General features: G+C 44.4%; 10 protein-coding genes across 10 annotated transcripts; 7 read left to right on the forward strand and 3 right to left on the reverse strand.

Moving 5' to 3' along the window:
* The first annotated feature begins 591 nt into the window (after positions 1-591).
* On the forward strand, positions 592-2,328 carry CCR75_006981 (uncharacterized protein). Its single transcript, XM_067965045.1, has 4 exons — positions 592-996; positions 1,078-1,150; positions 1,214-1,435; positions 1,515-2,328. Exons 1-4 carry the CDS (start codon positions 620-622, stop codon positions 2,247-2,249), a joined length of 1,407 nt encoding a protein of 468 aa, XP_067818541.1. The 5' UTR covers positions 592-619; the 3' UTR covers positions 2,250-2,328.
* A 55-nt stretch (positions 2,329-2,383) lies between these two features.
* Positions 2,384-3,528, forward strand: CCR75_006980 (uncharacterized protein; the record flags this gene model as incomplete). Its single annotated transcript, XM_067965044.1, has 4 exons — positions 2,384-2,970; positions 3,051-3,105; positions 3,163-3,254; positions 3,339-3,528. 4 exons carry the CDS (start codon positions 2,384-2,386, stop codon positions 3,526-3,528), a joined length of 924 nt encoding a protein of 307 aa, XP_067818540.1.
* A 284-nt stretch (positions 3,529-3,812) lies between these two features.
* Positions 3,813-4,343, forward strand: CCR75_006979 (uncharacterized protein; the record flags this gene model as incomplete). Its single annotated transcript, XM_067965043.1, has 1 exon — positions 3,813-4,343. The coding sequence occupies one exon, from the start codon at positions 3,813-3,815 to the stop codon at positions 4,341-4,343; it is 531 nt and encodes a 176-aa protein (XP_067818232.1).
* A 479-nt stretch (positions 4,344-4,822) lies between these two features.
* On the forward strand, positions 4,823-6,145 carry CCR75_006978 (uncharacterized protein; the record flags this gene model as incomplete). Its single annotated transcript, XM_067965042.1, has 1 exon — positions 4,823-6,145. One exon carries the CDS (start codon positions 4,823-4,825, stop codon positions 6,143-6,145), a length of 1,323 nt encoding a protein of 440 aa, XP_067818233.1.
* Positions 6,146-6,403: 258 nt separating this feature from the next.
* CCR75_006977 (uncharacterized protein) lies at positions 6,404-7,984 on the reverse strand (the record flags this gene model as incomplete). The annotated part of the gene is made up of 7 exons (XM_067965041.1): positions 6,404-6,686; positions 6,752-6,880; positions 6,912-7,036; positions 7,120-7,292; positions 7,357-7,434; positions 7,495-7,772; positions 7,845-7,984. The coding sequence occupies 7 exons, from the start codon at positions 7,982-7,984 to the stop codon at positions 6,524-6,526; spliced, it is 1,086 nt and encodes a 361-aa protein (XP_067818236.1). The 3' UTR covers positions 6,404-6,523.
* Positions 7,985-8,640: 656 nt separating this feature from the next.
* On the reverse strand, positions 8,641-9,770 carry CCR75_006976 (uncharacterized protein; the record flags this gene model as incomplete). Its single annotated transcript, XM_067965040.1, has 2 exons — positions 8,641-9,623; positions 9,671-9,770. The coding sequence occupies 2 exons, from the start codon at positions 9,768-9,770 to the stop codon at positions 8,641-8,643; spliced, it is 1,083 nt and encodes a 360-aa protein (XP_067818237.1).
* Positions 9,771-9,885: 115 nt separating this feature from the next.
* Positions 9,886-10,385, forward strand: CCR75_006975 (uncharacterized protein; the record flags this gene model as incomplete). Its single annotated transcript, XM_067965039.1, has 2 exons — positions 9,886-9,943; positions 10,042-10,385. The coding sequence occupies 2 exons, from the start codon at positions 9,886-9,888 to the stop codon at positions 10,383-10,385; spliced, it is 402 nt and encodes a 133-aa protein (XP_067818234.1).
* Positions 10,386-10,902: 517 nt separating this feature from the next.
* Positions 10,903-11,421, forward strand: CCR75_006974 (uncharacterized protein; the record flags this gene model as incomplete). The annotated part of the gene is given in 4 exon segments (XM_067965038.1): positions 10,903-10,928; positions 10,946-11,041; positions 11,132-11,252; positions 11,287-11,421. 4 exon segments carry the CDS (start codon positions 10,903-10,905, stop codon positions 11,419-11,421), a joined length of 378 nt encoding a protein of 125 aa, XP_067818235.1.
* A 912-nt stretch (positions 11,422-12,333) lies between these two features.
* CCR75_006973 (uncharacterized protein) lies at positions 12,334-13,122 on the reverse strand (the record flags this gene model as incomplete). Its single annotated transcript, XM_067965037.1, has 1 exon — positions 12,334-13,122. One exon carries the CDS (start codon positions 13,120-13,122, stop codon positions 12,334-12,336), a length of 789 nt encoding a protein of 262 aa, XP_067818240.1.
* A 12,670-nt stretch (positions 13,123-25,792) lies between these two features.
* CCR75_006972 (uncharacterized protein) lies at positions 25,793-26,623 on the forward strand (the record flags this gene model as incomplete). Its single annotated transcript, XM_067965036.1, has 1 exon — positions 25,793-26,623. One exon carries the CDS (start codon positions 25,793-25,795, stop codon positions 26,621-26,623), a length of 831 nt encoding a protein of 276 aa, XP_067818241.1.
* Positions 26,624-27,221: the final 598 nt, after the last annotated feature.

Genomic DNA, 27,221 nt, shown 5'->3' on the forward strand with positions numbered 1-27,221 from the left:
GACGGCTAGCGTTATCCGTTACGCGTGGTATCTAGAAAGATACACTCGCAATACATATTAAGTGTTATCTATAGAGATGACATTTTAATTGGTAAAAATAAGTATTTATATTTAATACGATTAAATATAAATCAGTCTGAAAACTACATCCCACTTGGTAAGTGCGCACGAGGAGCCGGATAACCGCTCCCGTGACGACACTCAACCAGAATACTTAGGGCGTTGGGTGAGGTACCTTTTAGATAATATATTAACTAACAACCTTTCAGTGTTAATTTCATGTAACGATACACCCCGTTACACAATGTTTCCATTTCCAGCTCGATATTTGACATACGGGTAGTCATGCAAGCCGACACCAACTTATTGCTTATTGTCTGTATAATTATTCCTGTCCCGCTTTACGTGAAAGTGGGGAAATAAAGGGCATGGAACGCTTTGGGAATTCTAGACACTTTCAGAGTGCCTGAGCTTCGACATTGACTTCCAAGAGTGATAGTCATCCTTTAACCTTGCACACAATTGTAACTCACATGTCGGTGGTCCACAAGAATGTGAACTTAAGTATTTTGGCGGGAATCGGTAGGACACATCTCGTGCCAACTTTCTGCAACAGGCTATGCAAAATGTGGGCAACAGTAGACGACGGGCGCACGTGCCTCGCCATGGGATATCAATGCTTTCAATGTATAACGAGGCACCTTTAATAGAAGTATCACTTGAGCAGTTTGAAGAGTTCGCCATCGATAGGTTGCACGTGCTTAAAGCCGTCGAGAATTATCGCTTGCGTAGCATGCAAATGAAAGACCGCGAAATTAGGCTAGAGAAGACGCTTGCGAAGCACATGCCGCTTCGCTTCACCATTTCCAAACGAAAAGGGCAAGCAGAAGACGACACGGCCAAGGACGTGCTATCCCACTTCTTCCTGCGCATGGCCTTTTGTCAGACCGAGGAGCTACGTCGCTGGTTTCTCATCCAAGAGAGTACACTATTCCGGTAAAGAAGTGATAGCTTTTGCTACGCGCGTATGCTCTTGAGCCTTTTATAATATGCACGTTTCATACGAATGTGACGCAGATATCGTCTCGATAAATTGACAAGAGACGAGAAGATTCAATTCATGAAGGAAAACGGGCTGTCGTACGAAGAGGTGAGAGCATTGGTAGTACCTTTGTAAGAATTACGAAGCTGATGATTTAAAGAATACGTGCAGGCGACAAAGAAAGAAATTGAAGCGAGACAGAGCAAGTTAAAGGCTGTGCGAGACGCCAACGACCTCAAAATTCGTGGCCAGCCACTGCCCGCGTTTTTCAAAGTCCCATTTACCGAGGCATTAGATTTGCTTGCAACTCGACGCGTGTATATTGAGACTGGGACGGCGTATGTACCATTTGAACACGTCGTATCGATTCTCTTTGCAGCCTTTCGTGCCAATGTAAGGCACTATGACGTTTCTTTGGTTGACAAAAGAAATCTCGATTTATTATTCTCTCATGACGAATTGTATGAACTAGCTCTCCAAGGAATTATCCGGGGCTTTTCGTAAATACAATCGCTCGCTAATTAGTAAAGACGATCGTCTTGCGCCCGTGTTATCGAATCTGGCGATTCACCACATTGATGCCGATTACTCGTCAGCTCCTGTTTGTAGTGGCGAGAATGCTATTCGACCCGATAGGATTGATAGTCTTGCAGCGATCTCCATGCCCCTTTGCATGCGGTCCTTGCATAAAGGATTAAAACTCACTCACCACTTGAAATTTGCAGGCCGACAGCAATATGGCCTCTTTCTAAAAGGTATTGGACTGCACCTTGACGATGCAATTGCGTACTGGAAACAAGAGTTTTGCAAAACCATGTCCGTGGATGACTTTAATAAAAAGTATGCGTATAATATTCGTCACAACTACGGGAAGGAGGGAAAACGCAAAGACTATGCACCTTCGAATTGTATGCGTATTATCACGGGGGATCCACCGAAAAGTGGCGAGTATCACGGCTGTCCGTTTCGTCATTTCGAGCAGGAGCACCTGCGGAAGGCGCTGCAGGGCATTTCAGAGGGCGACAAACACGAGATCGTGACACTTGCGGAAAACCATCATTACCAGATTGCTTGCAAAAAATACTTTGAAGCCACGCATGCGAACAGTGATCCTGATATCCTTATCAATCATCCGAACGAATACTTTGAAGAGAGCCGGAAATACTATGCTGCAAAAGAGAAGGGGATTACGGGTACTGCAAATTAAAAAGTACTTATTGAACACAGCTTTTAAGCGTAAAGGTTTACATTTTCGTCGTAAATTTATCCATTTAGCTGTTATCAGATGATTGTAACTACTTCCGTCACTATTGTGAGCACAGTCATTAATGTATTTCAACAATGGTCAATGTGTCGCTTCATGAAAGCACCCAGCAAGAAGAGGCAAAGGACAAACGCGAGCCACCTACGAATAAGATCCAAAAACAACAGGAACTACCGTTGTCTAAAGGCCACGACACCAATAATGACCAAAGTCTTCGTTGCCATTTGGGAAGACTCGTGATTGAAACACAGCAGACAATCGATTCGCACCTATTGCTCTTCCGCGTAGGGCTAATTGTAACTGTGGCAGTGTCAGCTGTTGCGTCCATTAAGCTTAGCGGTGTGCTCACGCGCTTTAATAGTGTGGAAGACATTCCGCCTTGGCAATTTATGAGGCGCAAGAAGCTCCGTGTACGGATGATTCGCCAGGCGAGAGAAGACCCAAGCGTCTTCTATGTGTATCATACGCCTATTTTCCGTCGTTTAATGTTAAAAGACGTGCTGCCACCACTTCCGACAATCGCTAGCGCTTCTAACGAAACGAAAAGAGCAGGATTGCTGGCAGTGCGGCCCTTTGGTGTCGACGTAGCCAAGAGTTCGGAGGAGTGGGTCTGGTCTAATTTCATCTCGTCTAATCGATACTTGACGATTCGATTGCTGCAAAGGTGAGATTATTGATTTATTAAAAAGAATTTGATTGACTACACGGTATCTCTTACAACTGTTATATATTGGTGGCCCCTAGGCACAATGTGAAAGACAGTGAGAGCATCGCGACTTGCATAATGACGTTTTGGAAGGTACGTTGCCTACCATGTTTGTAGACATTTTGGCAGCTCTGAAGTTACATTTTGTAGCCGCCTTTGGGTAAAGATTTCGCGCATGAACTAATTTCTCAAGGCTACGCCAAGTGTATCCCTGAAAATCTCAAAGATTACGACAACGGATCGTAAGTCGTCTTTTTGTCTTCTTCCTTGCTTTTTGGATGTACAAAGCACTTAAATAAACTTAATTTTTGACTCTATATTTGTAGACCTGCTGCGATGTCGTATCTCGCTCAGCGACTAAAGAAATTGAATGCAGCACAAAAGCGCGCACAAAGTATGCAGTATGGCATCTGGAAAGATTGGCAAGAAGCAAAGCTTTCTGACCGCCTATTTTCCGCAAGTAAACGTGCCACCACAAAAGGATTTAGTAGGCTATTTGCGAGCTTTCGACACTAAGCTTTATTAACTCGCTTTTGCAACACAAAAGCGAATATTTGGCTTTAATGTTATCGCCTGGCTAAATAGAGTTGAAGTTTATTTTTTTTCATTTTCGTAATTTCTTTACGCCAGAAATTTACAAAATCCACAAAATGAGAATTTCTGCCCAGAAATTATGTAAAGACGCTGTCCCATAACATTTTTGATACCGTTGACAAATGCTCTGCTGGGTGACTCCGCACTTAAGCAATCTCCGCCACAATCTCAAGTGTCACCGATTCCAGTCGTCTCGCATTTACACGATGGCTGTCAATCATCCTATTAACAACACTTGCTCGCCACAAGGCGTTGCAACCTTTGCCGCCGGCTGCTTCTGGGGCGTTCAGCTGGCCTTCGACCGCCTTCCAGGCGTGATCAAGTCCTCTGTCGGCTACACTCAAGGAAACGTGGACAGTCCTACGTATCGTCAAGTTTGTAGTGGTAATACCAACCACGCAGAAGCTATTCGTATCGAGTTTGACGAGTCTCAGACGAGCTACAAGTCGCTGCTACAAGAGTTCTGGGCTATCCATGATCCCACAACACTCAATCGCCAAAAGAACGATAAAGGCACTCAGTACCGCTCGGGAATCTACTACATGAGCGAGGAACAGCGGAAGCTAGCTCTTGCATCCAAGGAGGAGCATCAGAAAAAGCTAAGCAAGCCCATTGTGACTGAAATTGTAGAGGCCAAAACATTTTGGGTAGCTGAGGATTATCACCAAAAGTATTTGGAGAAAGGAGGACAATGTGCGGATAAAGGGTGTAAAAATCCCATTCGCTGTTATGGGTAACCATTGGACCGCAAATATAATCAGTAAGTTTGATAATGAAAAATCCTTTTTATAAAAATCATTTTTCGTCCAACCTGGAAACGACAAATTTACGGCAGATCTCGGCCTAAAACCATAGTCATTTACAGCCTACAGGCGCTTTTATGGATCGTTTCTCATGCAGTGAATCTCATTCTTATGTTCTATGCGATTACGTTAGTCGCAAGCAACTACACACGCACTCGAGACAACATCGACTCCTTTAGCAATGGAGAAGCCACAGCCATAAGAAAACCAGGAGTGAAGCTCTGCGCTGCAAAGCTCTCGACGTAATATCTCGTGCTTGTGTTAATGCGCCGCCATCTTCAACGTTCTTTTGGAAGTGATTTTATCTTTTTGTGTGATCTAAATCACAAAATAATGCTCTTTTACTACCTCACGAACCGACTCTGAATTAACAACAAAGTACTGAACGAGCAACCTCAGCCATCGGTCCCTCGATGGAAGCATCTGCGCACGATGACGAAATGCTCGCACTTTCGCTGCACGATGTTGTAGACTCTGAGCGGCGCATGTCATCGAAGCCTCGGACTGCAACCGCGGCATCTTTCGAGACTTTAAGTCACGAGAACCCACGGTCGAGCGAGCCCCATCTTTCGATGCCGCTGACGCTACCCACATCGCCGTCGCTGCTTCCACTGGGTTCGTCACTATCGACCACATCCTGTCTCCATCGCCACCAGCAGCTTAGTGTACAGCAATATTTTCAGACTGAAAACAGCAATACCGGGGATTTTCACACGGAGATGCAGAAATCGAACGACGAATATCGATATTTAACAGACGCAATTAATCTTAACGTACCGACCGGTACTAGTAGTACAAGAGGGCGGTTGGTTCATGAAGGGCCCGGTGTGACCCATCCGCGTAAAGGAAAGAAAAGGAAGCAAGGGTCTAACGTTAGTATTGACTTGCAGACCAAGATTCGGCTCATTGAAGTAGCCGAGCAATATCAATACGATCCCAAGAGCTCGAGCCGTAGTAAGCAAGAAGGGGGCATGGCGACTCCGCAGTGCAAGGAGGTTGTGAATGGGATTCGTCTAGCCGAGCAATTTGGATTGAACAAAAGCACTGTGAGCCGCATTCTCAAACGCAAAGAGGAGTTTAAGAAAGCTTATTATAAAGACAATGTCTCTGGGTGTTCCAAGCACATTAATAAGAAATCCAAGTTTGACAAGCTGAATCGACTCGTGGAGAATTGGTTTGAAATGAATCGAGAGAAGAATGATACGATCACGGATACACTGATTCGAGATGTTGGGAAACAGTACGCTCAGGAACTTGGCATTGAGGACTTTCGAGGATCCAATGGTTGGGTGCGGAGTCTTCGGAATCGAAAGCAACACACCACACGAAATGGTTTGACCATTGAAGCACAAGAAGTCGAGAAGCGAAAGAAAGATCATGAAGCTATTGAACGAATGCGAAGGATCTTTCCAAATGGTGTGAAAGATATGGCTGGATTCTTTAAAGATCTGTCGACGTATTTAGAAAACGATGGCGCGGATATGGGCAGCTCTAACGGCGTGAATGGCAATTTGTTTGCGAAAAACAATGACTCGGCTAGAGACGCGGTTGTTGTGGTCACTGGAGCGTCGTATACGGCCATTAATAGTAACAACGTTTCAAACATAGACGATGGTGCGACGACCAACGAGTTTCTCAAGAAAAAAATGATTGACTCGTTACGCCTTTGGTCCCAAGAGCTGATGGCATGTGAGCTGGACAAGCTTAAGAAACGCATGAAGCCAGCTTTTTTGTAACGCAGTGGGTTGGGCGTAAATCTATATTACTGTAGCTTAAGCATGTATCCTAAAAATTATTATAATAATCTGCGTTTATTAAAGAGAATTCGGTCCATATGAGTGTTCTAGTCTCCTCGGCTTCAAATCCTTAAGAGACTCGGTAATACTGAATTGTCTTTGTTAAAAATGTTAGGCATATTAAGTAAATTTAGTAATAGGTTTTTGGCATTTGTGAGGAAAGAGATTCGACAAACAAAATTGACACAAGTTCATAAAAAAATGGGAATCATCGCAAATGCTGTCGTTTACAATTTTATCTAGTGTCTCAGAAACCTGTACTGTCGAGTATATTACTTTCTCATACATTAAAAAAAGCATCATTTGAGAAAAGGCATGTCAACGAATAATTAGCGTTTTAGGTTCGAATGCAAAATTTATCCGCTCAGGTGATCGTGGCCTTAAAAGCCTGTCGCCATTTAATTTTGATGGTCGGTCCACTTCAAAATCATTTAAGATATGGAAATGGGATGCCAGTGAGCCTTTGCCGCCTTCATTATAGCTGTTGCAACAACCGCGAGTTATGTAAAAAAGGAATTTGCGTATCGCACTCGTTTTTTAACGTACACAATAAGCTTACTATCGGCACCTCGAAGTTTCATCTTTTTAATAAAATTCTCGACTTCGGTTTTGATCCACGCCCGGTCCCTGGAATTATACTGATATGGTGTCACATGCACGAATAATTGAAGGTGTCTACAAGCATAATAGTCGTTAATACACAAACACGCATAAAAACCAAAGATAATTAACTTGCTTATATCGAGCGAGTACTGCCAACGCCGCTTCTTCTAGAGGCATAGTTCCTTTAAGAGAACCATTGCCTGGATCCAGCCAATGAATAGATTGAATCTGCAGAATCAAAGTAGCCAAACTATTAAATTGGAATCATAGCTACAGCAGACAATATCAGCTTGAAGCACAACAATACATACAGCGGCAAAAAACTGTCGTGTACTTGCAAAGACAGATCCGTGTCGAACCTGCCCGCTGTTGGAGCGTTTCTTATTAAACGAATACCGCACAAGCTCCGTCACCAATTGATTCAGCACAATGCCACCCTTGCTAAATCCAAGGAGACGTATGGGAAGCACTGTTGAAACATTCACTACAATAAACACCCAATCAAAAGTTACAAAAGCCGAAGCTGCAATCTTTCAAATGATCCGTACCTCCTTGTCGTCTTAGCAGAATTTGGGTGTTTTGCATTAATGAAGCTAAGTGCTTTGTACTAGAGCCTGTCGCGTCATCTATACGAGCCATACATCTAAGTATCCTCTCATTACTATATCGTGAAGAACAATCTGTACATTTTGTCGCTGCTCCATATTCATTCGTCGTAAGAAAATTATCAAAGCTGCTGTAGGCGCCATGTTTAAAGCGATGAGGACGCACTATCCACACATTGCACGTGTTGCCAAACTTTTTACTTAGCAGCTCAGCAACGGACTCGTAGGCGTAGTCGCTGTAGTCCGCAAAAGGGCCGGTTGCCATGTTTGTTTGGAAGTCTTGAACATCTCCAGGAAAAAAAATAATGTTGCAAGTAGCCGTCGCATTTCTCGGGATTAAGATAAAAAGCTCGTTTTCTCTAGGTCAAACAAGTATTCGTAATTGTGAGACTTCGAGATAATTTGTTCATCAAGTCCTTGTTCTGGTTTACCTGTCGAGCCACCCGCGGCTGCGCAGACGAAGAGACATGCGCTTGAAACCATTTTTATGATTCGTCGGAGATGTATGAGAAGGGGGTGAGCTTTCGCTTGGGCTTAGAATGCCAAGCGCCGCCGCCATGTAGCTCAACATTTTACAAAGTAAGAGGTCGGACCATCTCGAGCATGTCGCGCAAAAGCATTGTACTTTTAGATCAAATAGATTAATTTTAAGATTATTACCAAGGCATTGGAGTTTACACTTTATAACTTAATATCTCTGTAATAAAAATTTCGGTGACGCGTTCTGTCCCCTTGAACACGATAGTATCACCCAATACTTATCTTATGGAGGGTTACGATTACGCCAATTTGATGACAATAATGTAATTTTAACAAATATTGCCAATATGAGAAAGTTTTGCCATAAGGTTGGCTGGTCACTATATTCGTGGAATAATGAAAATTCCCAGAGTAAACCAGCAGATACAACGCCGGCAGCGTCCAATTGCTTAGTCGAAACACCGACAGAATCTTATTAGATTGAAATTCATTAATACCATACAAAATAGTTAATGAATGTAAAATACTTTTTGAATCTGAAATTGTGATTTATTTGCTAAATAACCGTTTTTGACAAAGAGGTAGGTCGGAGCCGAATAACCGAAAAATAACTGTTTATTATAAAAATGCGGTAGCACTAAGTGCAACAAAATTGCAAATGACCTTTTTTACAATTTGAATAGAAATCAAAATATAATTGTCGCGAAACCTGAATATTCTAATCGACATGCTAACAAGAGACTTTTATCACTTTTGAAGGGCAGTAATGGAAACGAAAGACGGCGCTTCGCTCACGAAGCGACCGATTACACGCTGCCGCTTGGCGGCGCTAGCACGTCTGGTGCTGCTCAGTGACGGGTTTGGCAGCTTGGTAGTCGACCCTGATCGACATCTTCGCTTGTACTTGCATCGACGAACGCGCTCCTCGCGACTTGCCACGTTGATTTTGGGCGGACCAACAAGCATGTGGCTGTCAAAGCCAATTGCTGGACGCGCATTTAAATCATCGCTGTGCTCTATTCGCACTGAGAAAGTGGGCACGAAGACTCGCGAGTCAATGTTGGCGGGGGCAAGCTTCATTGACTGGTTCGTTGCTTCTATCGTGCGTGCCTGCTCAAGCTCTGAAATAAACAAGGCCACCTTACTTTCTTCCAACGAATCTGTCAAATTCTGCTTCACGGGTGGATCTCGCACTTCTTCGCGGCTAATGACGCAATTTTTATCAAGCGAATAACCACACTTTGCGCCTACATTCTTCGTATTGTCATTGCCATTGTCGGCAGATTGGTACGAGTTTTCGCCCGGACAAATTGCAACGTTGTGCTCCTGTATCTCACAATAAAAATCCGGCAGATCCACCAAATTCTCCTCGTCTATGCTATCGCCTGCTGGGCTTACGACAACATCGCTGAATGAGCTGAATAGCGTCAAGACCTCTGCTTCAATATGATTATCTAGCTCCACCACGTCTGAAACGTTTCCAGAAGACACTTTCGTCGTCTCTGCACTCTCTATAGACTTCAAAAGCATTGCTCGAATCAATTTCTCATTATCTCGCATGTCGTCACGAATTATAGCACTAAATTGTTCATTAAAAGACTTATCCTGTTCCACGCAAGGGACCAATTCAGTAATTGTGTCAGCATTGAGCAACTCGCCCAACTCGCCGAACTCGCCTTCCCCTTGTAGCAACTGATCAACATTCACATCGTGAATATCGAGTGAATCGGCTGATCTCAAAAATTCTTCTAAATCCTGGTTCGTGACGCCCAAGCACCAAGGCGACAAGTCATCTGATCCAGCAGCACCATCGTGAGACCATGCGTCTCCGACAGACGCACACGTCGAATAGTGAAGACGGCTGAGGCGGCGTTCATGTTGTGAACGCCCAGTAACAGAAGATAATCGGGCAAGCGACGGTTGCAGAGCTTAGCTCGGTCGGGAGACGACGCGAGCGGGTGAAGAAACGGCCGAGGGGCAAGTCAACGAACAATGACAGCCACCCGTACGATGGCTTCTTCTGTTCCAACAAGTGACGACTCGAGAAGAGGTAGAAAGGGGAAATGAACCGTTAATGGAAAAATAGCAAGAAAAAAAATAATCCGATTAAAAGGGTTTTACGATTATTTAAAATAAAAAAAGATGTAGGAGTGATAGTCGTTGAAGTTTCCCTCCCACCTGCAACGTCAACGTCGGGTTGCTACCTCGTTGTCCGCCGCGAGCTTGCGATGCCGAATGCAAAGCCCGCCCTTGCGCGCGGCTTGGAAGCACTCGGGTGCAGCACAGCGTTTGCCTCCTCCGTGGCTGTAGCAAAATCCACCTGCCTGTGCGCTCTTGTTGCACGCACTCGACGAGCATCGTTTGCCACCTCCGTGCGAGATACAGAAGCCACCTCCGTGTGCGCATTTATTGCAACCTCTCACTTTGCATTGCTGGCGCCCGCCATGCGTCATGCAAAACCCTTTGCGGCGCGCCACATTACTGCAGCCTGACACATTACATTTGCTGCCACCACCGTGGGCTTTGCATCGCCCTCCGCTCTGTGCAACCGTCTGACAACCTTCATAATTGCAGCGCTTGCCACCACCGTGTCGAATGCAGAACCCGCCAGTAAGTGCGTATTTTTGACAATCAGCGATGCCACATTGGCGCCGGTGGTGGACATGAGTACTGCGCTGTGTCGATATTGAAGACGGGGACTCGCTTGTCAGCAGATCGCGTAACGACAGTGGGCGTCTAAGTTTTAGACTAATGATTGGGTGTATAGGAGTAGCAGCTTTCCTAGAACAATCAGGACGGAAGAGCGTCATTGCAGGGCTGGTTGGAGAGCTAACAGCGGGTTTAACTTGATTGGCGACGGGAGACTGGCGTCGTGCACAAGTGACGTCAAGATTTTGGCGGCCAACGGTGCATTGAAGCGGTGGCAGTACGACAGTAGGAGCCGCTCTGATAAAAAAGAGCGAATGGATACCAGGGAGGCGTGGCGGTGTCTTTTTGTATCGTCCAGGGATGGCTGGAGTGGCTTGTGTCGTCAAGTGAGTTAAAATTGTAGCCGTGGTCTTGAGGCTATGGAGGTGGCGGTAATCTCTGCTGCCATTGTACTGAGTGCGGACGCTCATACTAACGAGAAAAATAAAAGACGTAGCAGGTGTGTCGTGATAGCAAATCGAGTAATGAGATCGTCGGACCCGGGGTAGTTTGATTAAGCGTCGTTATCCTTACTCGCAGTGCCCTGTAGACGGGCGATTGAGCATCCCGACGCAGGGAGTAGGAGCAAGATCTTTGAAGCAACGATAGGCTCGGTCGCTCCTCGCGCGATCTTACCATGCCAAGTGAAACTGCACCGTATCCTTGAGCAGGTATGTACAGGTAGTATCTTTACATCGAAGCTAGTGTTGCCTGACCGCGAAGCATTGTGGACACCATAAAGTCGGTTTGGCATTGATCGATGGCGCCACAACTGTAGCTATGAGCGACAAAGCCACTGGCGTAGGGGCCGTCAAGGAGTGGCGATTTGACAGGAAGTGACAGATTGCGCTGACTATAATTTGTAAAAGCTACATTGGCGTAGCTCCTGATTAAATCATTTCCTGCCTTAGAGAGGAGAACATGCGGGAACCCGTAGAAGTAGACCTCTGAGAATCTATTCCAGGCCTGTCTGCGGCATGTTTCGGAACAGCTATGCCAGACTCGAACCTTTCAAGTAGATCTTGTTTGATACAAACCGAACGTATTTTTGCTTTACCAAATTTGTCGTGTCTGCTTTTTCGCGGCGCGAGTCAGCTGATATTGCAAAAGATCGTTTAAAGTCTTTATATCGCTCGCCGTTTTGCTTGTCACATTAGTGCGAAAAGGCACCTGATACTGGCGTGGCAAGTGGCCAGAGTTGTTTGCCATTGCTAATCCTTGCAGTGCTAGTAAAGTCGCAGAGGGCTCCTTTGCCAGTTTAGATGAACGTAAGAAATTTCACGCGTTGCTTTTGATGATGGCTGCTATTCCTTCGTGACCTTTCACGTGAGTACAAATTATGAAAAGCTGAATTTTGTCATTTTCGTACTATGAGTTTGCATGGCTTCCTACCGACAGACGATGCCACTACACAGCTGCCAGGTCAGGCGCGGCGGCAACAAAGTCCTGGAATCGCGTTCGTGCCATTACAACGTCGTGAGTAGTTTCCTGAACTTAGCGCCACAATGTTAGCGTCGTCAAAACGCAACATGCCTGACCTGGACCAATTTTTGGCGCTGTGTTGGCCAACAGCGTCAACAAAATAAAGTCTTTTCTTGTAATTTTAACTGCCTCGTTCGAATTCGAGCGCTTGCGTATGTGCAAACAACAACTTCTATCAGATTGGGTCGATTTATTAAAATGTAAAAAAATGTAATTTCCTTTAATACATGAATAATACGCAAGAAGTATGTAAATATTTTTGAACAGCCTTCATGCCAACAAGACGGTTTGAAGAAATTCAATGTCGTCGTCACTCCACGTCTCCTTGTTTCCAGAACAAGTTGCAATAGGCATGTATCCGAAACTGTCATTCATCAAACTTTCCATATTCTTTTGGTCTGTCGACGTCGATGGCACAATTTTTTTAAGCACCGCTTTCGGTGGACAACTCCCAGCAGTTGTAGGCATTGGTTCTCTCTTTAATAAAAGCCCAGTCGGTAAAACATTCGCACTTCTATGGAACGGGGTGACATGGTTCCCATGACTGCTCTGAGGGCAAAATTTGAACTTCAAAGGGCAACTTGTCCGTTGTACTGGGGCCGCAGAACTGACGACTTCATTCGGAGTGGCAGTAGTCTTGTCATTAGCATTTGCAATTAGCACATGGAGAGGGTGGTGCTGTGGCAGCGGAATACCCAATGTTTTCTGCTGCTGGTGTTCATAGAAAAGTTGTTGAGCAACTGCCATTGAGACCTGCTTCTTTAATACCGCGCGACGCTGCGAACGCTCTCGACGACGAATAGCGTGCACTGTTTGATACTTTCGATCACTGCGACGCTGAATCATATTTTGCTTCACGCGATGTTCTTCACAAAGCGAGTGAGCTGCACCGTTGCGCTTAAGAGTGCGTTCGTTATAGCATTTGCCGGTCTTGTACTGGCATTTGCCAAAATAGCTTGAAATTTCGCCATTCGGGACAGTCCTAATTACGGGAGCAGCCTCGCGTGTAACTTGAGTCGGTGCACTAGTGCTCACCGAAAGATTCTTTTTTTCTCCCATTATTATTGAAGTACAAATGAATATGTTGACACTACAGATCTCTTGCGTGTTTCGTGATGCGTTCTAGTAACTTCACTTCTTGATGAGTGCAATTGAAAATGGAGTTGCGATATTTGCCACGCTCATTTTTCTAACTATTATGGTCATGTTTAAAAATAACCACATCGCTATTTTCTGCTCAGCACCGGTACTAACGGTAAGTATAAAAATAATAGGGTTGTCACGTGCACTCATCTTATTCGATCAACTTTCTGTATCGGTGACAATATCATTTCGGTTTCGATCAATTTAAACATACTTTGATATAATTATGAGAAATATGATGTAAATGCCTTTGCGATATTTTTAGTTTTCGTCCTCGTTTTTCTCAGGATTTTAAGCGCCCGTTCAAGGAATTAATTCCGCATGCTGTGTCGCAAACGGTTCCTTAAAGTGATTGTTTGAGGCCTTGCCAGATATAGCCAGCTAGTTCCAGCAGCCTGACATTGAGCTACAGATAAAAGAGGCAACTTACGTAAAAAGGGCTACATGGTTGACAATAATGTCAGGTTAAATATGGTATATGATTGTATTAAATTCGGCCATTTTCTTATTAGCAATTTCCGGTTCGATTCTATCAGACTCGACAGGGTTAAGGTCACGATTCGGTCGGGAATTCCATGTTCTTTCAAATTATTTGATGCGGCGAAAATGGACAAACCCTACTGCTTTTGTAGATTTTTTTAACTTTGCGCACGGGATAGCTGTTCACGGCCTTTGTGAAAGACCACTAACATGTATATTAAACCATTTATTAGCTATCTGCTGTCATGCTTTAGACGTAGGAGCCATGACACCATATTTTTGGGGAATATTAATTTTTAAGCATCGTTACCAACTTGTGGTTTTATCGGTAACGGGGTGTCCGTTACGTAAGTATTATTTCTTATAAGAGGATTATAAATATTACTTACAATAAGAGGAAATTAATAAAGAAGTACAAAATATTATAGCTTCATTAATTTCACTTAAGAAGTTCCAATATTACCAGATTGGGTAATATTGATGCAATACGAAATTAGCTATTGGTTGGTTGATTTAAGTCTAAATCAACCCCGGTGCGCAAGGAGGCGCCATACTTAGTTAGTTATTAATTTAATAAGTTCGTAGAAGATCGTTACGTATGAAACGCAATATATGAATTCAGTTTTACTTTTCTCTATTTTAAAGCATTAGTCTAGACCTTTAAGCTAAAGACACGTAGCTTCATAGGAATCTTCCTCAGTACCTTTGTTTTTTTACGTGAAGTTACGAGGCACCTCACCTACACTGTAGTCAGTGTAAGGTCAACTAGTACTGATCAGTACTATTATAGTACGTTGCACCTGGTAGCACTTCGTAGTCCATTCAACGACCTACGCACGCTGCATCCAACATGGACATGTTGGATGATGAAGGAGGGAGCTTTCCAGCCCCTCAAGAAGGCTACCACGCAACTCGTGAAAGATTTACTCATTTGGGTGGCCTGAAACAGAGAGCGATCGAACGAATGAGCTCGGTCGAAGGCGGGCCAGCCGTTGGTGCCATGCTGTACACACTGGGCGGAGATGAACAGCATGCGGCCATAGACGAGTTCATACAATAAGAACTCGAGAGAAAGTAGCCTTGCTTCACCAGCAAGGCTTTCAACACGCGGAGATGTTAAAAGAACAAGGTGCGCACCAATTGAAACTGATGAAATAGCAGCATACGAATATTGCTAAATGGGCCGGCGTTGCAGCGTCGACCCAAATGCTTCAAGATCGAAATCTCTAAGATTAAGGCAGTCGAAGGCGACTATCTCTTAAGATGGTCCGTCGCATTAGACGACGCCATATAAACTCACCGTATCAGTGATAATGCGACGAAAGTGTAATTGGCATGTCCAACTTAGCCGGACGTTTAATAACGATGCTGAAAGACTCAGCATCGAAAACAATATTATTAACTAGAACAATAATACTCTCAATAATTAAGAGATTGATATCTCCGGAGTGCGAGACGGTCGCACTGCTTTCGCGGATTACAACTTCAAGGGGAAAACAAAAATAAAACCGAGTCAGCAGGTGATTTCTTGTCGGCTACAGAAGCATTTATCCATTTCGTATAGGATTACATCGCTGATACGGTGAACCGACAGAAACGGAACCCTGACAAAAATGGAAGAGCAACATACTTTCACTTAAAATAAATGACCTAGTCCTACTTTCAACGGTATATCTATCAAAAAATGTAGTGACGAATGTGAGAAGTAACAATTGCTGCCCAGGTATATCGGCCGGTTTCGTGTACTACATCGCCAAGGCCTCGTAGAATGCGTACGCATCCTACGTTTTATGCTGGGCGTCTCCACCCGTACGATCAGTGCAAGACTTCTTCCGGTTCCGGATTTAACCGGAACGGTCTAGGGCATCGGCCAAAGCCTGATGGTTCCGAGCAAATGCCTTATGGTCTCGAAACAGAGTCTGATTGTGATAAACCAGACGATCCACCCTTTCCTCCATGGAAGAGATCTTCTGACGAGCTGTCACCAGCTCGTTTTGAAGGGCCTGATGTGTCCTCTTGTTCGCCAGTTGACGAGTCACAACTTGCGCACAAGTTCCCAATTCGTCACGAGAATCATTATCAACCGTCACTGCTAACTCGCAACGACGGGATCGCTCGTGATCAACGTCCTCCCTCAAATAATAAAGGGTGTGATCCAAATCACGATGTTGATTCGGGTTCGTCAAATGAAGCGAACCCGATCTTTTCTCCTTCTCCACATTCATTGACGGATTCGAGCTGTTGGAAGCGTTTTCTTGTTAACGCTTCTCGAATAATCGGGAGGTAAACGGTGTTCAAACGAGTTGTCTCGTTCGTTGGCAAAAGTATCTTTCCTCGCATGATAGTTAGGAACCTCGCTCTCAACTCATGTTGGACGTTCCGGGTCTCATCTAGCAGTACGACGAGACCCATCCTCCTCGACAGAAGGTCCATGGGAGAACGAGCGCGGAAAGCGCTCGTAAAAGGATTGGAGGTTCTCAATTCCTTGACGCATCTCGTCAGAAATGAGCGTCCTCCAATAAGGATCGTTTAAGGGAATAAAGTGGTCGTGTAGGGAACAATGCTGCTGGTGATGCTAGGTTGCATCACCAGGAAAGAGTGTGATTCTAGGGATCGCTCCAAAGGCCAAGGTAGAATTGGCCTTAACATAATCCAACAGGGGAGCAATATGTTTCGAATCGCTCCTGAAAAGAGATCTTGGTTGCCATCTAAGGGTAACCTAAATCGTTGGTCTGGTATGACCAACTATCGATATCATATTCCATTATTCGACTCATCTAGGCTTTACATGAAACGGAATATTTCATCGGTGTCTTTTTCTGGCATGGTGGAACTCTTGTAAGCGATCAAAGGATGTAAAATCTTTGTTCCAAGCTTGGACAGCCTTTGTACAGAATGTGTAAGACATAGGCCGTGAGGTCTGGCTGGACAAGCTAAATGCTTTCTGTTAACGGTTTGGAAACGGACCGTAGTCGGTACGGCTATGAGCCGCACCGTTTGCCTAGAGAGGCAGGGATATCTTGCCTCTCGTGGGAGGACTCATGTCTATGCTGTTTTTAGACTGCAGGTCATGCCTCTTAGTAAGATTATTCTAGTGACGCATACTAAGGTCACCAGAGTGATCATCCCCACGGAGTCATAATCAGATGACTCTTCATTAAAGGTCAAACACTTCGATCACCTCGTCATCACCTCTCTGGTTGTCCCGTTAGAAACCAAAGATTTAAGTGACTCGATCCCGGGTGATCCGGCGGCCTTTACAGTAGCCACTGAGAATGGCGATGCCGGTGACTTGGACCAGTCACCTACAATTGATGTAGCAGATCGTCACCTGTAATGGCACCAACCGATAAAATATTCCAGTAACCTCCAATAGGAGCAGGAGGTAAAAATTCCTCACAGTAGACGCATTAGCGTCTACTGAAACATTTGCATTACCTAAAGCTGTACTGATCCGTGCAGCTGCCAGCTTTGCGGCCTCACGGGCAATGCGCACAAACTAATTATCGCTATGTTGATTTTTGTCAAAATCAATAATGAAAGTACATCGGTATGTAATTAAAACCAATAATGCAAAATTACAGGGAAAGACATAATCGTATTTCCTGTCACCTTACATGAGTTACTATTTCGACTGTTGATTAAGGGAAGGAGGGTGTTACGGAATGTCCTGTTTCAAAAGCATTATTCCCTATAACGGGAATAATATACATTATTTACAATGAGAGGAAAGAAATAAAGAAGTACAAAACTATTATCGTTGTTAATTTTGACTTATAGTTTCGATATTACCAGATTGGAAAAATTTTATGCAATCAGACATTAGCTTTATTGATTGGTTGATTTAACTAAATCCACCCCGCCAATCGCTATAGGACAAGATTGTGTGGTGCGCAAGAAGGCGCCATACTTAGTTAATATAATAAGTTCAGTGTTGATAGAAGATCGTTACGTAGAAAACTGAATATTTCAATACAGCTTTACTTTTTCTCTATCTTTAAGCCTTAGTCTAGACCTTTAAGCTAAAGACCCGTAGCTTCATTAAAACCTTCCTCTGTACCTTTGTGTACGTGTAATTACGAGGCACCTCTTCTGCACTGTAATCTGCCTAAGATCTACTAGTACTGATAAGTACAAGTGATAGGTGCCCCGTTACATAAACTGAATCCTGATTTACTTAGTGCAAGGTGGTTTCATAGCGTTAAGCTGTTTGATAGCGTAACAGTGGGTCAACCTCTAATTTCGATGGGTCCACATTACGGCAGCTTTAGAAAGGTATGATCATGCACTCAAGCACATGTCTGTAGCTTATATCCAGGATTTTCTCAAAGGAATATTTCGTAATGAGCGCAACATAGACGCAAAGCTAGAGTAAGGTTCAATGCTCCTTAAAAAGATCTTGGCTCTTGCGTTTTGCATATCATGCAAGCGAAGCCGACGCGCTTTTAATCCCGACAGTGTCAATACAATTTTTGCTAGACTCACGCTGGAACCATCCCAAGCTTAATCTTTAGTCGTAATATGCAAAACTGTTGTAATTTAGCTCGTTGAAAATAGCTTCTATTCTACAGCATTTTATTTTGATTTTACACGCGTAAATTGATTTGTACAGAAGTAATTATTAGTTATCGAAATATGAGACTAGGATCCATCGATGTATGGTAAATTTGTCGATTGATACTGCTTTCATAATTTCAAAGACTTTCGATGGGTCTTAAATTTGTCCATAGCCTATTAATGCGAAACAATCGTACAAAAAAATAATTTTTTTGATTGCACCCGAGCGAGCAAATTGTAAAATAGCCCGAGAAAATAAGTGTTTTTCTTGTGCTAGAATAAGGGTGACAATGAATGTGCTTGCCGTATTGGCCAGTAACGTTGCTGATAAAAACGAGGAAGATACAGCAGCAGACATCGTCCCCTCTGCGATTATTATGTTATGAGAAAGAAGGCATAGATATTGTGGGTAAAGGAAGCAAATTACGAGGAGATGTTAACAATGTTATCTATCTTACTATCTTGTTGCCACCAACCCGTGTTAAACAGTAGAAACACACCACAGAGAACCGCTCCTAACTGCGCGTAATGTTTCAATCTTTACATATCTACGCACCGCCACGGCACGGTGTTCTTGCACGTAATTCCACTCGTAAACTTGGTACCTAGTGCTTCGTGAAGATATCTGCCTATGGCATCTTGGTCTCGATATTCTTGATCGATACCGTTCCGCATTCCACATGCTCTCGGATAAGTGGTGCCGAATGTCGACGTGTTTCGTTCAAGCGTGGTAGCCAGCGTTCTGCGCTAGGGCAATCGCTCCTTGGTTGTCCACCCAGATTATTGTAGCTTTTTTGCTGACACGTTTTCATATCCTTCAACAGCGCACGGGTCCATAAAACTTCATATACACCTTAGGCTTAATGCCATATACTCCACTTACGCCGAGCTGAGAGCAACCGTTCTTAAATTTAAACTTGAACACCCCTGGGGCGTGCAAACTCATAACAATATTATCAGACACCGAACATCTGTCGTTCGGATCCCCCCCCCCAATCGGCATCGGAGTATGCCTTAACCTTGACACTACCCGTTTTAACTTTGTATATAATTCCGTGTACGCGTGTCGACTTGAGGAAGCGTAGCACACGCACTGTAGCGTTCAGTGCTGTTGTCCTGAATTATTTAGAAAACGCGAAAGCTGTGTTACCACGAACTCTATGTTTGGACGAGTATACGTCGTTATGTTTAACAGACATCCGACCAGGCCGCAGTACGGTTTTGACCGCTTCGCTTTCCGTTCTACATCCGTTCCAGGTGATTGTGTGCGACAATCTATAACATGCGGTGCACCCATTATTGACAGGCTTGAATTTTTCTTGTCCAACGCGTTCCGACACATCGTTGATGTAACGTGTCTGCTTAATCATGCGCGTTCATCAGTAATGTCATGGTAAATTTCCATTGCAAGAATAAATTTTACTGGTCTTAGCTCTTTCATCTTGAAGGCGCTCTTCAGAGCGTCATTTAAGACATTAATCTCTTCGGTCGTCTTGGCCGCAATAATTACGTCGTCCTGGTAGAGACATACGCAAATATAATTGTTCTTGAAATCCTTTACTTAGACACATTGATCAGCACCACAGCTCATTAAGCCATTACCGATGAAGCTTTGATGAGTAGTCTTGCTCCAAGCATTTGCCGCTTGCTTTAATCCAATGATAGGCTTGTTCAGCTGACACCCCTTGTCGTGGGCTTTATCGATATCACACGGAATGTCCATGTACACATGTTTCTTCAACACACTGCTGAGGAACGCTGTATCCGCATCCGACAGCTCAGTATAATATTTGGACGCTGCGCATACCGAAAGAACAACTCGGATTGGATTCATGTTGGCTACCGGCGAGTACGTTTCAAAAAATCAACTCAATTATTTGGCTTGAACCCTTTTGCTACCAACCGTGCTTTGTATCGGACCACACGGCCGTTTTCGTCCGCATTTCTTAGCAAATACTCATCTGCACCCAACCGCTCTAGTAGTTGGTTTACGTGGAACTAACGTCCAGGAGACGCTTTGCTCATGTGAAGGCATCTCAATGTCCATTGATTCACTCCATTTGCCGGCGTCGTTACTGGCCATTGCCTGAGCATGCGTTGTCGGTACATCCACTGCATCAACGTTCGCAGCGTAAGCCAGAACTACTGCAGCGATAAGATCGTTCTCATCAATCCTAGACTGCTTTGTAGGTGGTAATCCATCGCTCCTTTCCGACTTGCGTTCTACTTCTGCATTCATTAAATCTTCAAGTAGAAATACCGGCTCGCGATCTTGTACGGCCCGCAGGGGCATGGAAAACAACTTGATTGTCTCTGAAAAAATGCCAACTCGAGTCCAAATGCCAACTCGAGTCCAGTCGATATTAGGCACTCGTTTTCCAATAACGGTAAATTATGTTCAATTTACTGTTCCGATCCCACAATATTCATGTTTATACGCGGTGCATCATTCTCAACACCTTCCGTTGGCTTCTCCATTTCGGCCTGACGTCCTTCAAGCGTGGCAGCATCATTTGCGTTCTCTTCGACATTGACAGCCGTCCTTAAGCTTAGCAACGGCTCTGACTCGTAATACCACCAGCTTCACGCTCGTCTAATCTTACGGAACGTGTCACCTTGTTCTTGGAAGCGTCCAATCAAACACTCGGGACCCCTTGATATTGTCCGCGTAACCGAGAAGCATGCACCTGAAGCTTTTGGGCTTCATCTCAGTCCTTTTTGTCTTGTCGATATGAGCGAGTCATGGGATCCAAACACGCGTTGATGCTCCAGCGAAGGCTTCTTCTTAAACCCAAGCTCGTATGGTGTTACATTCGTATTATATCTGCGTCCGTGGGACGGTTAATCAGGTACACTGCCGTATTTACCGCTTCCACCCACCATTCCATTTGAACGCCCTTGTATTGTAACTCACTCCGAGCCTTATCCATGATGAATCTGCTAGCCCGTCCTACTGAGAGTTGTATGGGACGGTACGTTGATGCATAACACCGTTTTTTGTAAACATTTGCGTCACATCCTTGTTTGATAAACTCCGTACCATTGTGCAAATGGATGCACAAGAGACGCTCGTGCCATTGTTTCGCGTTGAATGCCACAAATTCCTTCATTCGTGGCAGCAGCTTTACTCTTTTTTCTTGAGGAAAGAGCGAACACGTACCTCGAGTCATCATCTTTAGAAGTTAAAATGTGCTTAGTACCACCCTCCGCAAACGTCTTCATCGGTCCCATCAATCCGTTTGGACCAACCCCTCCAAAACATGTCTCGTCTTCAAATCAGACTGCTTTCGAAACGCTGCTTCCGCTGCTTTCCTTTAACGCAGCTTCCAAACAAAGTTGTCATTTTTTGTCTAACGCCGGAATGCCACTCGTGGTTCGCTGTTTCTTTAACAGAGCGCTCTTGTCTGAATGCCCCATGCGAGCATGCCACAGCTCCCACTGGCTGCCAGCACCAGCGTATTGGACAAATCGTGCTTCATCGTGGTCGCAATTGACTTTGTATGCCTCGCCGAACTTCTCTCCTAGCGCAATCGGAAAAGCATTTCCCCAGATAACGCATGCCGACTACCTTGAAATTCCACTTAAAGACCCCGTTCTGCCAATTTCCCCACTCCCCAGATAACGCATGCCGACTACCTTGAAATTCCACTTTAAGACCCCGTTCTGCCAATTTCCCCACTGACAGCCGTCTGTCTTGACCGGGGATGTGTCGACCATCTATCATCTGGACACGCTCCTTCTTTTTACCGACCAAGTGTACCGTGATACCACCCATAACGGCCAACTTCTTGCCATTCGCAACCGTGACTTAGTACCAGCGTTCATTGACTCGTACTCGACCATGACTAGAACGTGTGGGGTCAAATGAGCGGTGGCACCGCTGTCGATCAGCTATCCGTCGAGACGTTTCGTTTCCACAGAAATACCACATCGTTGTCTCCACTAATTCCGTTCAGGACAGTCCCGCTTCATGTGCCCAGCTTGGTTGCACTTGAAGCACTTGCCTCTGAAGTCGTTCTTTGTTGGGCCGTTCCACTTGCGACCGATTACCTTGCCGTCGTCCCTTTTGGTCTTATCCGTCCAGCGCTCACCTAGAATGCGCGTTCCGTAGCAGTATCCTTCTTTTCCAAGCGTCTCCTCTTTCAAAAACTTTTCTTTGATATCGACCTGCGTAATTTTCCTCGTGTACTCGACCAGGAGGCTGCTCAATAGTACCACGAGCTGGTGTGCCTCGTCAACCGGCTCACCCATCGTCTGCAAGCCCACTACGAGCTCTTCGAACGCATCCAATTGCTTTGGCATACTTGTACCGTCTTCCATCTTTAACTTTTGGAGGCGACGTGTCATCGTGACACGATTGTTGAGGGTTGTGCGATTGTAATTATCCCTGATCGTTGCTCACGCTTGTATGACACGCGCGGAACGGATCTTCATTTGATGCTGTATCTCCACACCCTGAGCGATGATACCCAATGCTTCCCCATCGTTAACGCGCCATGCCTCCGTGACCTCGCTCTCCAGCTTCATGTCTTGCACATGCTCAAGCAGCTCCTTCCGGGCTAACATCATGCGCATGGCGTACTCCCAATGGAAGTAATTTCCATTTCCTAGAAGAACTTCGATACGTTCTGTGGATATTTTGAGAGCTCTTGTATCGTGAACAGCGTTCGAGCTGCGGTTGTTTTCCTATTGGTAAAGGAAGCAATTACGAGGCGAGATTAATAATGTTATCTTGTACAGCTCCTATCTTACTCGCTTGTCTGCCACCAATCCGTGTTATCCAATCCGATGATAGAAGAATCACATTACAAGAGCCGCTCCTAACTGTGCGTAATGGTGCAGTCGTTGCAGATGTATTCCACATTGCTGAGCACCTTCGGTGTAGCGGAGCTACGTCGCTCCTAAAGTCGGAGGAAGACTTTAAGACTCAAAGAGTATCTTAGTTCTATAGGCCGAATGGATTTAACAACGCAGGGAGTCCTACAAGGTATTAAAGCTTAACGAATCCTAGTTAAAGGGATTCAGGGGTTCGTAGAACCAAGTGGCAACTAGTGCCCAAGAGTATATACCTTAGAAAGGCTTCTATCTCTTACAGATCAATGCGCAAGGCACGTAACGCTTTAAGAACAAAAGGGGAACTGCAAATTATTTATTTATTTAATCTGAAATCTTACCCCTAGCTAATTTAAAAAAAATAGATTTTGGCCGCCAGATTTATATCTGGCGACGACCACATTTGTTGCCCATGAGTAATTAGCTATTTTTAGAATAGGATAAAAGGGTAGATTACCCAAAAGGTAAATGTACCACAACAACGGTTCTTCAACCGATGTGTTCCCCATTGCATTCGGCATTTATTCGAGCGGTGACGAGCAGGTTTTTCTACATTTTTAGCGACAACAAAATATCATTTTTTATGAACATGTAGTACAAGCAATTATGTTTCAAAAAGTTTCATATTTGATTAAGTATTCCGTATATCTTTTGATAATTGTGATTCAGTTTTCTGAAAAACAAAATTGTCTCCCTTACACTCATATGTTAAGCCTTGAACGTCAGCGAAATAGTTTAAAGGTCGCGAGTACATATTCTACCGAGTGCTACATTCTCAAAATGCTCAAAATGCTGAATTTAGCAGTTGACTATCGACTCGAAGCGCAGGTGGTTTCTATAAGCGCATGGAAACGGTTTTTCCAGATTTTGCTTGTGCCCATACCGCCAATAGAAGAGTCATCCGCGACAAATCAGAAATGTTTACAAGGTGTTAACAGACTGAAACGCATTTATATGAAGCACGGAGGGCTCTACGACGCACACTCTTCTAACAAGGACTTTACGATAAACCTTTACGGGCGCCGTTAATGCGAGCGTGAGAGCCATGAATATCAAGTTCAAAGCAACGGACGCAAATGCAAAAGTCCTCAACGCACTTGTCTGCAACAATACCTTGGTAACCCATTTGGGATAAGCCGCAGCTGCTAGAAGCTTTATCAGCCGTTCGAGAGGGCAAGGAAAAGGTGCAAATCGTGAAGCTTCTTGCATGGCCAAGCGAGAAGGCGAATAGCTCTTGTAAACGACGCAGCCCAGACGATCTCTTGTAATGCTAACATGAAAACATTCTACACGTAAAGGGTGGCACGTCATATCCAATCGAGCCACTTGGTTGCTTGATGCGATCTCTAGCGCGAGCCTAGTAAGCACGTCAGAGTGCTCTCTATCAATTTAAGTCCAGATGCCACTGGCACGTTTCTAAAGTGCATAGTGTGAAAGAAGATCGAATGAACAAAGCATCAACGAATACTCGTCTTCCGTCTTATCACACGGGCCCACTTTTGCACTCATCCTACATGTGATAAAAAGCAATCTGCTGTTGACAGTTCTCCTGCTGTCCGTATGGTAGCAATAGACCACGTGTTTGAGCTCTCTGTACAACCGGATGCTGCTCCCGAGCCATCTGACATCTTTTTATGGAATGAATGTTGTCGTTTGTCGTAGTACCCATACTGCATTTAGTATAACGTTCAACCTGTGTCGTGGGAATCAATCAACACCCGATTGACGAGCATGGCTTGTCTTCAGAGCTGATGAAGCGGTACAGAGGAGACAACAATATAAATAGAATGCCACCCTGACGCTTCATTTCTTTAATGCACCTTAAAATCCAACTACGAGCTGCTCCTGGCCACCACGTGGAAAACGAGACGAGTCGGATTGCCACGAGTTAAAGGATGTTCGCGCAACTTGGTAGAGGATTGGCAAGAAAATTGTCGAGGATACGGTAGCCAAAAAAGCTCAGTATGAGGTTGATACATTATTGGCAACAAAGTCACCGAGATTGGCGTATTTGCGCTTTTTTATGAACTCGCAATAGGAAAAACAAAGATTGGCCGCAATGCGACGAACTTCTTTAGGGTGTGTAGGCAGAGGGTTTTATTTTCAACGTTGAACGACATACAACGAAAGTAGCAACGAAGACACTGAAAAGCCTCAAGTTGCCGCGTCGGTAGCTACTAATATCGAAAGTTTTCACAGCTGCTTTCCCCTCTTGGCGTCCTCAACGTCTTGTATAGCTTTCGGCTGCCTCTTTTGAAAAGGACGTTGCGTTGCATTCGCATGTAGCCCCAACGCCTTAACGCGTCTGTTGCCAGCAGGGCTGTGGCTCAGTAGTACTCTATACTTAGTATCCAAAGGATCAATTCGATTAAAAGGAGCTCACATTCCTGATATTAGTGTCTATACTCACTGTTCAAATGTGGCTCCATGCAATCTGCCCAGCAAGTGGCCAGTTGGGTAGAAGCCGTACTAGTGTAGCAATACCAATAACTCATTTACATTAAAAAGTCCCGTATGGCGCGAATCTCTGCCATCACCACGTGGTTCTCCCTCTCACTACAGTTGCGTGTGGCAATTATGCGTGCACCGGACCTCAGTTTTCATTCCTCCTTGCCAAGCAACTACTGAGGAGCCACCCGCTAGACCGGACATTTATTTCTGACTCTCAATTTGATCGACATCGCTCAATTCCAATTCTACTCACTTTGTAACAACGATGGCAACTGACAACACTAGCTCCAACGCCGACTGGATGAAAACAGTTCAAGACACTCATCCCCGTCAAAGTTTCAACGAACTCAAGCGAGAGGGTCGCATGGCCAATAAAAATACCGAAGCACCTTCAAAGGGTGTGTATTACGGTAAATGTCAATACAAGACTGGCAAATGTTATAACGAACGCACCTTCAAGCGTAACGGTGAAGTACATACGTTGTGCGAAGAACACCGAACGAAACAAAACTCTATCCAGCGTCGCAGTGATCGCAAGTACCAGACGGTGCATGCCGTTCGTCGTCGCGAACGATCGCAGCGTCGTGCTGTCTTGAAACGGCAAGCATCCATGGCTGTGGCCCAGCAACTTTTTTTCGAACACCAACACCAAAAGACGATGGGCATTCCATTACCGTCGTACCACCCTCTGCACTTATTGACGGTCAATCCGAATGATGGACAGAATATGTCGCCAATTCGAATTCCACCACCAATTGGCACGTTTAACGATCAGAATGAAATGGGATTGCCTCTGGTCTTGTCGATTTTGCCCCAAAACAATTGCATCACTTATGCAAACAACAAAAGTGGACATGCACCAATCAAGGATGAATCGACGCCAACGGGTATTGACGATTTGACCCCAAGTGCGTTCTTGACGATACCCATGTATGGTGGAGACTTGTGCATGCCAACATTAAGAGATGACGAAATTTTAGTCTCCAGTACCTCGAGTGACAGCTTTGGCTACATGCCAATTACTTTGTCCTCGGGTGAAAAGAAAGAATCGTGGAGCGAAGACGATATCGAATTCCTCCAAACTATTTTGCTGTAGTTGAGTACGACATGCTTGTTTGAGAGGCCTTGCGCTTTCTCACCCTTACCGAGTTGTTCGGCTGTCGCTATGTCGGTTTATTAGAGCGCCAATGGAACCCTCTTTATTGTTTTTCTAGTGTATGAACGAAAATAAAAGACGTCATTATTAATTTCACAAGTCCAACTTATTGAGATTTTATAAATGTTTCGAAAGCAGCTTGTTTTTGAGGCATTATTTCAGTAGTTGTACATAGTGTTGCACGCGCAAGAGCATTAGAGTAAGGTATCTGAATTTTAAGCTACCCATAAAGTGATGGCATCAATGTAAAAAGTATAAGCGCTTGGTGACGTGACTTTCTTGGCTCTCCGTCGTTCCGTTCCCAGCTAAATTTTTATAATCTATATTAAATTTAATTGCATCAGCGGTTGGAAATCAGTTCAACACAATATATACTATATTGTAGCCAGACCAGACAAAATCATATTTTATTTTACGTCATTTAATGGGAAGAGCACAGAATAAATGCACGAAGGAGAAACCAGCGAATATAATCTAAAACTATTTCGCACAAAATAACGAATCTTGCAGCTATGCCGAACAGCTATAAAAATGCACG

This window comes from Bremia lactucae, linkage group LG9, assembly GCF_004359215.1.
Source record: "Bremia lactucae strain SF5 linkage group LG9, whole genome shotgun sequence".
Lineage (NCBI taxonomy): Eukaryota > Oomycota > Peronosporomycetes > Peronosporales > Peronosporaceae > Bremia > Bremia lactucae.

Excerpts from the sequence above, each read along its gene's own strand:
- CCR75_006981 (XM_067965045.1), top strand. The coding sequence starts at position 620 with ATGCAAAATGTGGGCAACAGTAGACGACGGGCGCACGTGCCTCGCCAT. Across the intron at positions 997-1,077 it reads CAAGAGAGTACACTATTCCG|ATATCGTCTCGATAAATTGA; the intron begins GTAAAGAAGTGA and ends AATGTGACGCAG. Across the intron at positions 1,436-1,514 it reads TTGCAGCCTTTCGTGCCAAT|CTCTCCAAGGAATTATCCGG; the intron begins GTAAGGCACTAT and ends TGTATGAACTAG.